The 9,383-nt window shown below is 37.8% G+C and overlaps 2 protein-coding genes across 2 annotated transcripts; one reads left to right on the top strand and one right to left on the bottom strand.

Moving 5' to 3' along the window:
* Positions 1-879: 879 nt before the first annotated feature.
* Positions 880-6,048, bottom strand: Tom70 (translocase of outer membrane 70). Its single transcript, XM_073970466.1, has 3 exons — positions 5,713-6,048; positions 4,501-5,562; positions 880-2,361 (listed from the first exon to the last, which is right to left on the bottom strand). Exons 2-3 carry the CDS (start codon positions 5,480-5,482, stop codon positions 1,556-1,558), a joined length of 1,788 nt encoding a protein of 595 aa, XP_073826567.1. The 5' UTR covers positions 5,483-5,562; positions 5,713-6,048; the 3' UTR covers positions 880-1,555.
* Positions 6,049-8,179: 2,131 nt separating this feature from the next.
* On the top strand, positions 8,180-8,990 carry LOC141392486 (large ribosomal subunit protein uL4-like). Its single transcript, XM_073965424.1, has 2 exons — positions 8,180-8,574; positions 8,620-8,990. The coding sequence occupies exons 1-2, from the start codon at positions 8,264-8,266 to the stop codon at positions 8,879-8,881; spliced, it is 573 nt and encodes a 190-aa protein (XP_073821525.1). The 5' UTR covers positions 8,180-8,263; the 3' UTR covers positions 8,882-8,990.
* The last annotated feature ends 393 nt before the right edge of the window (positions 8,991-9,383 follow it).

Below are 9,383 nucleotides of genomic sequence, written 5' to 3'. Positions count from 1 at the left end.
GGTTATGACATTCCAAAAACGGGCTATCGTTGGGCATATAACCTGGAACACGGTTATTTTTTTGCGGGGTGTATACGTTAAGTAACGCTACCTCGGCAGTTTCACATCTGAGCCAGGCTCAGCCAAGATATGTAGGTCTGTATTGAACAGACTGGTGCAATAGGAAATCTAGTTCCCAACCTCCACTTCTCGTGCGATCTTTCCTCCGTACGTTGTAACAATCGCAACGTAGCAAGATAAAGGTGACGGTTATTTTTGTTTCCTGCATCGCGGAGACCATGATGTTCCTCCGACTAATAATCTATATTGGTCTTGGGGTTTCCTATGTCTGTCGGAGCAGGCATTCCGGGATATTCTGCTCCCAAAATAGAAAAACGATACAAATACAAACATGTGTACTCTGAGGTGGAAGCCGCTGGCCGGAACACGGGTGTTGTTGTTGTTTGTCTATACCCAGGCGGTGCTCTGCTGTATTACTTTCGGTTACGGGATTACAGTCTATCAATATTACAATAGAGGAATCTGTTCATCCTCAACGAACCAAGTTGCAGAGTGTCGAGGCTAATCTGGTCAGTTATAGAGTCGTAAAACTTTTTCCTTACATCTACTCAAGAAGGCCAAGATCAGCATTTCTATAGGGGTCATTACGGGACACTGCTATGTAAGATCCAGAACTTTTTGTATGAAAGTATTGTCGATTACTATTTATGGAACAAGCCTAAGTAGGGGTTTTAATGATTGGCAAAGACTCGCTCCGTCGTTGTGGACCCCTCCGATGGAATCTGGATTTGGTTCCAAATCTGATTGAAAGAACTAGATTCGAATTCTTTGTTAATTATATATCTAAATACATCTCCGAAAATCTTAATATTTTAATAATTTATTTTTATTAAGTTGAAATAATTATTCATGGTTATTGGTTTATTTGGTCTAATTTTTAAATTGTGTAACAGTAGTAATTTATATATTATCTGTGTAAATAGTATATCTTTATGTTGCTTTCTATACAAATAGAAAACCAATTAAATTATATTAACAAAGGATTTGTGAACCGTCTAAAGTTACAACAAAATAAAACAATGTCAGCAAAATCAATGCATTTGATAAATGATAAAAAGGATAAATTTGTAAAAAACTGTAAATGACTCAACAAAATGTTTAAAAACTATACAAAAATACTATGGTACAAGAAAAGAATGCAGCAAAATATTAAACAAATTAAAAAATAACATCATTATCAAAATATTTCAATACTCTACTCGAAAACGAAAAATATTCAAATTCAAAAGGTTCCCAACGTTTGGAGTTTGGTGGGAGTTATAAAAATAAACTAAATTCTAAATCTGGCTTAATGCATTTTTTTACTTTTTTTCATAAAAAAAGGACAGACATTTGAATTCCAATAAAAAATGCGCGGAATTCAAATATCTAACAAAAACATTTGTTGTGTTCTCAAGAGAAAATGTTTCGAATATAATTAAGTTAATGCCTTAGTCAATGTGAAGGTCTTTAGAACAAAAATTGTAAATTAAAAATAAAGAAACAAAACTTAAATTTAATTTGCTGCCATTTGTGCCGCTTGACCCATTATACTTGCCTCCGCCAAGGCAGATATTGAGGACATGGGTATGCCCAATTTACGGGTAACATTTATTTGAGCCACAGCAGCATTTCTCAAAGCACACAGGTGGCACATCTCCGCTTGACTCTTGGCCAATTTAATTGCCTTCTCGAACAGTTCTACAGCTCTGTCTAGGTTTGCACGTTGCACCTCCACTGTTCCCAAGGTTTCATAGGCCAAACCGCATTTATCATCAATTTCGATGGCCTTTTCCATCAACTCAATTGCCAATGCAATGTCACCTTTCCATTGCAGGCTCATGATACCACGATGTACCAACAATGAAGCATTATCGGGGGCCAATTTAATTGCCTTCTCATAGAATTGTTCGGCCTGAGGGAATTGCTGTTGATCACTCAATACTTGGGCCATTAAACTATAACATTCCACACAATCGGGATATTTTTCCACAGCATTCCTAAATTCATTCATTACTCTCATCAAACGCATTTGATCTTGTGACAACAGGGCAACACGATATTCAGCATAACATTTCTGGACAAAAGCCATGGCATTACCAGGTGCCAAATCTATCGCCTCTGTAAAATCATCTAAAGCTTCGGTTAATTGATCCAACAAAATAAAGATTTGCGCCCTCTGGTGATAAATATCAGGACATTTCGGTTGCAATTTTTGAGCTTTAGCAAAATCTTCAAGGCCGGCGTCTTTGTTCTCTTGTTGAATATACAGCGAGGCACGTCTTATCAAGGCATATGTACGTAACTTCTTATCGGCATCTTCTGCAAAAATAATCAAAAAGAAGGAAAGAAAAAAATATAGTGAAAAAATATGTGTAGATTCTGTTTATTGTTTTCAAACGCATAAGAAAGATAAGCTCGAAGAAAATAAACTTGGTAATCTATTATAGAGTGGCGGATTTGTTATCACAACAGAGATACATATATTGACAATATTGTAAATTAGATAACCTCAGAAGTCATATGTAGCAGAGAAGATGAGCCCTCCGGTCATATTTGGTACAATAGATAAGCTCACAGTTAATCTATGGCAAAATAGATGACCTCACAGGTCATCTATGGTACAATAAATGAGCCATCAATCAGGTCAGATTAGCCTGCAGGTCATCTATGGTACAATAGATGAGCCCTCCGGTGATCTATGGTACAATAGATTAGCCCTTAGGTCATCTGTAGTACAATAGATGAGCCTTCAGGTCACCATGGCACAATAGATGAGCCCTTTGGTCATATATGGTAAATAGATGAGCCTTCGAGTCATCTAAGGCACATAAGATGAGCCCTCAGGTCATCTATGGTACAATAGATGAGCCCTTAGGTCATATATGGTACAATAGATAAGCCCTCGAGTCATCTATGGCACATTAGATGAGCCCTTCGGTCACTCATGGCACAATAGATGATCCCTCATTTCATCTATAATACAAAAGATTTGCCCTCAGTTCATCTATGATAAAAAAGATTAGCCCTCAGGTCATCTATGGTACAATAGATGCACCCTCAGGTCATCTATGGTACAATAGATGAGTCCTTAGGTCATATACGGTCGCCCTCAGGTCGTCTACAGTAGATCAGATGAGCCCTCTGGGCATCTATGGTACAATAGATTAACCCTCAGGTCATCTATGGTACAATAGATGCACCCTCAGGTCATCTATGGTACAATAGATGAGCCCTTAGGTCATATAGGGTACAATAGATAAGCCCTCGAGTCATCTATGGCACATTAGATGAGCCCTCAAGTCATCTGTAGTACAATAGATGAGCGTTCAGGTCACCATGGCACAATAGATGAGCCCTCATTTCATCTATAATACAAAAGATTTGCCCTCAGTTCATCTATGATAAAAAATATTAGCCCTCAGGTCATCTATGGTACTATAGATAAGCCCACAGGTTATCTATGGGACAATAGATGCGCCCTCAGGTCATCTATGGTATAAAAGATGAGCCCTCAGGTCGTCTACGGTAGAACAGATGAGCACTCTGGGCTTATATGATACAATAGATTAACCCTCAGGTCATCCATGGTACAATAGATGAGACGTCAATACAATAGATGAGCTCTTAGGTCATATATGGCACAATAGATGAGCCCTCGAGTCATATATGGCACAATAGATTAACCCTCAGGTCATGTATGGTACAATAGATGAGCCCTTAGGTCATATATTGTACAATAGATGCGCCTCAGGTCGTCTATGGTACAAAAGATGAGCCCACAGGACATCTATGGTACAATAGATGAACCCTCAAGTCGTCTACAGTAGAACAGATGAGCCCTTAGGTCATATATGTTACAATAGATTAACCCTCAGGTCATATATGGCACAATAGATGGGCCCACAGGTTATCTATAGTACAATAGATGAGCCCTTAGGTCGTCTACGTTAGAACAGATGAGCCCTCTAGGCATCTATGGTACAATAGATTAACCCTCAGATCATATATGGTACAATAGATGCGCCCTCAAGTCATCTATGGTACAATAGATGAGCCCTTAGGTCATATATGGTACAATAAATGAGCCCTCGAGTCATCTATGGCACAATAGATGAGCCCTCAGGTCACCTGTACTACAATAGATGAGTCATCATGTCATCCATGGTACAATAGATGAGCCCTCATTTCATCTATAATACAAAAGATTAGCTCTCAGGTCATCTATGTTACAATAGATTAGCCCTCAGGTCATCTATGGTACATAAGTGGAACCCTTAGGCCATCTATAATGCAATAGATGAGCACACAGTTCATCAATGGTAAAATAGCTGAGCTCACATGCCATCAATGACACAATACATTAAATCAAGGGTACCTATGATGCAAAAATGAGCCCAGATAAGCTGCAGTATGACGAGCTGAAATAGAGTAATACCAAAAAATCCCTCATCCACTTACCATTATTAATCACAGCATCCAAATCCTGTTGTGCTTCCACAAACGATCCCGAAATCAAATGGAAAGTACCGCGCAATAGCAATGCTTCGATTTTATATTGTGATTCCGATTCCGAAGATTCCAATTCTTCATTGCACGCCGGAATAATATCTTCATACTTTTCAATGTCCAAGGCCAGCTTGGCACGACCAAAACCATGAGATTTATCAAGTGTTTCTGGTAGGGTCATTGTTAGAATTGGATCCGATGAAAACGAACGCATATAGGTATTAATAAAGCTCTTTGAAGGTAGTACAGGTTTCTTATCTTTAATTGCTTTTTCGGCATCTTCACGTCCTGTCTGTTTCAAAATACGATCAGCATATAAAATGGTGTTGTTATTTTGGAACATTTCCAAAATACACGTGGCTGTGACATCATCTAAACATTCGGAAATTTCATTGGTCGCTTCATAAGCTTTAGCGCGACGGAAATACGCTTTGGCGTAGCGGGGATTATATTCCAGAGATTTGGTACAATCGTCCTTTACCTTTTGCCATTTGCGTAACATTTCATAGCTGGCAGCACGATTCTGATAGAAAATGGCCAAATCGGATTTATTATCCTTTGGGCATTTATCAATGGCCTTGTCGTAGAAACTAATGGCTTCATCGAATTTACCATTACGATAACACACGTTGCCTTCATTCTTGAACATGGTGGCCTCCTTGAGTGGAGATAACTTTTCATTTTCCAGCTCTACAGTCTTCTTTTTCTTTTCCAATTCCTTGTCCTCAGTGGTGCCATCAATGGACAGCGATTGTTTATTGGAATCTAAAGCCTTTTGTTTTTTCTTCGCACTCTCATCGGAACTGCTGTTGGAGGGGGCATTTACTTTGCGATAAACATAAATACCCGCACCAATCGCCAAAGGAGTACCAACAAGGAGGGCCAACTGCCATTTGGTTAATTTCACATTACCAAACTTCAAGGTTGTGGACATGTTGATGCGCTGTGTGTGTCTGTTTATTGCTTCTTCTTACAATTGTTGTTGTTTTTGGTGACTTCAATTCACGCCTGTTTCTGAAATAGACCACTTGAAATTAGCTTAGCACAGATTTCATCGTATATTTTAACACTTTTTTGCAAAGGTTTTTTTATCACCCCGCCATAATTTAACCGTTTTTATTTGTTCAGTTGTCCCTTTTTTCTTTTGCCTTCTGCCACACTAACCTTTATACTCGTTTATTTCGATTTTTCGTAGTTTTTTCCTCAACAAATGAATTGAGAACGCGATTTTATTGTTAATTTCGTTTAATAAACAAATTGTTTATTGATTTGCATAAAATTTTGTTTACCCGAAACACTATTTAATTCACAAATTTCGTTTAATTTATGTAATTTTACTTGATAAACCCCCAAAAAGAACAAAAATCATCCACCCGCCTCGAAAAAAATCTTCTAATTGGAAAAAATGGCATGTGAATTAGAAGAGAATGACATTTGTAAAGGAGGGTTGCCAGATCAGTAACTGTTGGTTTGGTGATTATTGCAAATTCCCAATTACTCAAACGTCGTCATGGTACAAATACACAGGTAGCAGAATCGGCAATTGTTTGCAACATAAGATGTCAAAATTTGACATCAATTCAATGCAATTGACACATTGTGGAAATAGGGCATATTTTCGGAAAATGGTCCCAACAGAATGGGTTTTCGAAGATTTTAAGACCCTTATCTCTGAATCGGGGAAAGATATAGCAACGTGTATCACCATTTTGAAAAGGTTAGAGTGTATGCTATAATTTGGAATAAATCTAACCATTGCCCATAAAGAACCTATACCGGCTTCAGGATTATACAAGAGAAAAAAAAAAAAACGCGGCCCAAAAATCGTTTTTTTTTTCTGCTAAATCTTCTGAGCCATTGTGTGACCATTTTCTGGATAGTTATTTCCATAATATGCACAAAAAGCTGAAAGAAACAGCCGGAATATACAAACGGAAACCTCCATCTATACTCTTTGATGATAATAACCAAGCCGTTTTTGAAATCTCGCAAAGAAAGCAAATATGGAATGAATACATATTAAAACTATTTACAGATCATGAAAGATCAGATTGTGATCGTAATGAAAACTCTGACATAAACGAAAATTCTCTCGTAAGTGTAAATCCTATTACCAAAGAAGAAGTCATATATGCAGTAAAATCGTTAAAGGACAAAAAAGCCGTTGGTCCAGATGAAATTCCCGCCGAAATGCTCAAATTAATCGATGAAAACAATATACAATTGTTTGTGAAACTGTTCAATAATATATACGACACAGGACAATATCCGCGAGATTGGTTGAAATCTGCATTTGTCCCCATACCAAAGAAAGCAAACGCCAGAAAATGCAACGATTATAGATTAATTAGCCTAATGAGCCACGCCTTAAAAGTATTCCTACGTATAATTCACAAAAGAATATACCCCAGATGCGAGGCAGCAATGGGAGAAACGCAATTTGGATTTAAAGAGGGAATGGGAACTCGAGAAGCACTAGTTGGTGTTCAAGTGCTAATCCAAAAGTGTCGCGATGTCCAAAAAGACGTATTTATGTGTTTTGTAGACTATGAAAAGGCTTTTGACACTGTTAAACACGGCAAGCTAATGGAAATTCTGACATCCATAGGCATTGAAAACAATGACATAAGATGTATAAAAAATCTATACTGGAACCAGACAGCATCAGTAGAAGTATCCGGTGAAACTACAGATGAAGTAGTAATATCAAAAGGTGTTCGACAGGGGTGTATACTTTCACCATTATTGTTTAATGTATATGCTGAACAAATATTTCGAGAATGCGTAGAAGGAAAAAGGATTGGGATACAAATACATGGACAATTCATTAACAATATTCGATACGCTGATGACACCATGATAATAGCGAGTTCTTTAGTTGGACTCCAAAGTCTCTTAAGTTCCCTCAACGAGATAAGTAATTCATACGGATTATACATTAATCTTAATAAGACAAAATATATGATCGTTAGTAAAAGTACCAATTTCTACAACTCCACACTAAAAATCCGTGAATCAGAAATAGAGAGAGTAAAATCATATAAATACTTGGGAGCACAAATAAATGAGCAGTGGCAATCTTCTAATGAAATACGATGTCGTATAGAAATGGCGAGAGAAGCGTTTCTCAAATACAAAAAAAGTACTAAGCAGCCACGACATCAACATTGAGCTTAAAACCAGCTTTATCATGGCAGAATAAGAAGGTAATCTCATTTGAAAAAACCGTCCTTGAGCTGCCAAATACAACCCTACATTCCAAACAATATGAAAGTTGTTGTTATTGTATGTCAATGACAACAATAACAAAATATTGTTTGTTTACATTTTATCTATCATATAATTTTTTGGAACAAATACATCTCAATTATTAATTTAGTTAAATTAGCCAAGCGGTGTAGCATCATCTTTGGCACTATTGCGGGAGAAAGTGTGTTCCTTTTCGTGATTTATTTAATTAGTTTAATTCTGGACTGCAGATACAATAACTCTGCGAAAAATTGCCAAGAAAGATGGCAAGCAATATGCCTCAAGACACCAAAGTTAATTGGTCTCGTATATTGGGAAAAGGATGAATCAAGGAAAAGAGCGTTTGCTAGCCAGCAGTGCAGTCGTCCTTTATGTCGTCAACGATATTCATGAATTGATGGCCGTAACTAGCGTATAACTTATTTCGTTGGCGAAAAAGCTGGTAAGTAATTGAATTGGAGCGCTGATGTATGGAATTATATTTTTATATATAGAATGTTTGTTGCTTGTTACAGGTCACCAGACAGCCGAATCACAGTGTACTAGTCGCGTTGTTGCTTGTATTCCACGTGTCCGTGGTGGTTGTTGTTGTAGTCATCGCTCTTGTCAGTTGCTGTGTGACCGCCACGCATGTTCGCCCCTACTAAGACTTACCCAAGGTCATGTAAAACAAGTACTAAACCAGCTACGCTTTGGTATCTGTCATCGCTGCTTCCGGCTTGACAAGGATCACAACATTGATGACATATTTAAAGGCCATTGGTCGTTTCTGATGAAGTGCTAATGTTGCAAAATACCAAATGTGTAACGCTTCCGTGCTGACTGTGGAACCATGCCCGACCGTCGTCGCATTGCCTGCTGTGGACCCTTCATCGTATATTGCGTAGACGAATCCTTGTGTCGTGATTTCCGTAACATTCCCCGGAATTGGAACACAAGTGTTGACAAACGGAACTTGTTGAAATTGGCTCATAGTGGCTTTGTTGGTCGTTTTGTCATCTGGGAATCGTTTTGTCATGGAAGGAATAAAACTTTAGTCAACCCAAGATGGCTAATGCCTATTTGTCTCGCCTTAATAAACTGAAACAATCAGCAAGCTTGTCCATGATCCACGCATCAAGGTCTTCCCTCATGTCCGCCGTCTCAAGATCTCAATGAGAGCAACGTTGAATTGGTTAAGAACCACTTTTCTGTTGTTGCCACCAAGCTGTAATCCATTATTTGTAATATAGGCTGAATTCTGTAACGTCAGATGCTTGGCAAATGACTGCAAATGTCTGAAGTATTGTGTTTTATAATGCCGCAATATTTAACAAATGCGAAGCTACGTAGTTCATAACGTCACAACTGCGCGTTTTTAACGCAACTAAAAACCAAACATGTATCATTTATATTTCTAATGCATTTATTGAAATATGTTGACGACGTTTAAAAACAACATCTCATCTGACGATACGGAAGTCAGCCCTAGTCTTCTGCATTTTTCATTTCATTTTTCACGGTTGTACACAAAATAATAAAGGCTGACAAACGTCCTAATAAAAAATAGCATTTTATGCGTTTGTGGGGTAGGTATAAAAAACAGA

This window comes from Musca autumnalis, unplaced genomic scaffold, assembly GCF_047663935.1.
Source record: "Musca autumnalis isolate F117 unplaced genomic scaffold, ASM4766393v1 scaffold_2, whole genome shotgun sequence".
Classification (NCBI taxonomy): domain Eukaryota; kingdom Metazoa; phylum Arthropoda; class Insecta; order Diptera; family Muscidae; genus Musca; species Musca autumnalis.
The sequence above is the reverse complement of the archived record's forward strand: the minus strand, read 5'-3'. Positions and strand labels throughout refer to the sequence as shown.

Bases quoted from the DNA above. Each gene is read 5' to 3' on its own strand.
- Tom70 (XM_073970466.1), bottom strand. From the start codon at position 5,482: ATGTCCACAACCTTGAAGTTTGGTAATGTGAAATTAACCAAATGGCAG. The intron at 2,362-4,500 runs GTAAGTGGATGA...TTATTTTTGCAG, and splicing joins GGATGCTGTGATTAATAATG to AAGATGCCGATAAGAAGTTA.
- LOC141392486 (XM_073965424.1), top strand. From the start codon at position 8,264: ATGTATGGAATTATATTTTTATATATAGAATGTTTGTTGCTTGTTACA. The intron at 8,575-8,619 runs GTGCTAATGTTG...CTTCCGTGCTGA, and splicing joins CATTGGTCGTTTCTGATGAA to CTGTGGAACCATGCCCGACC.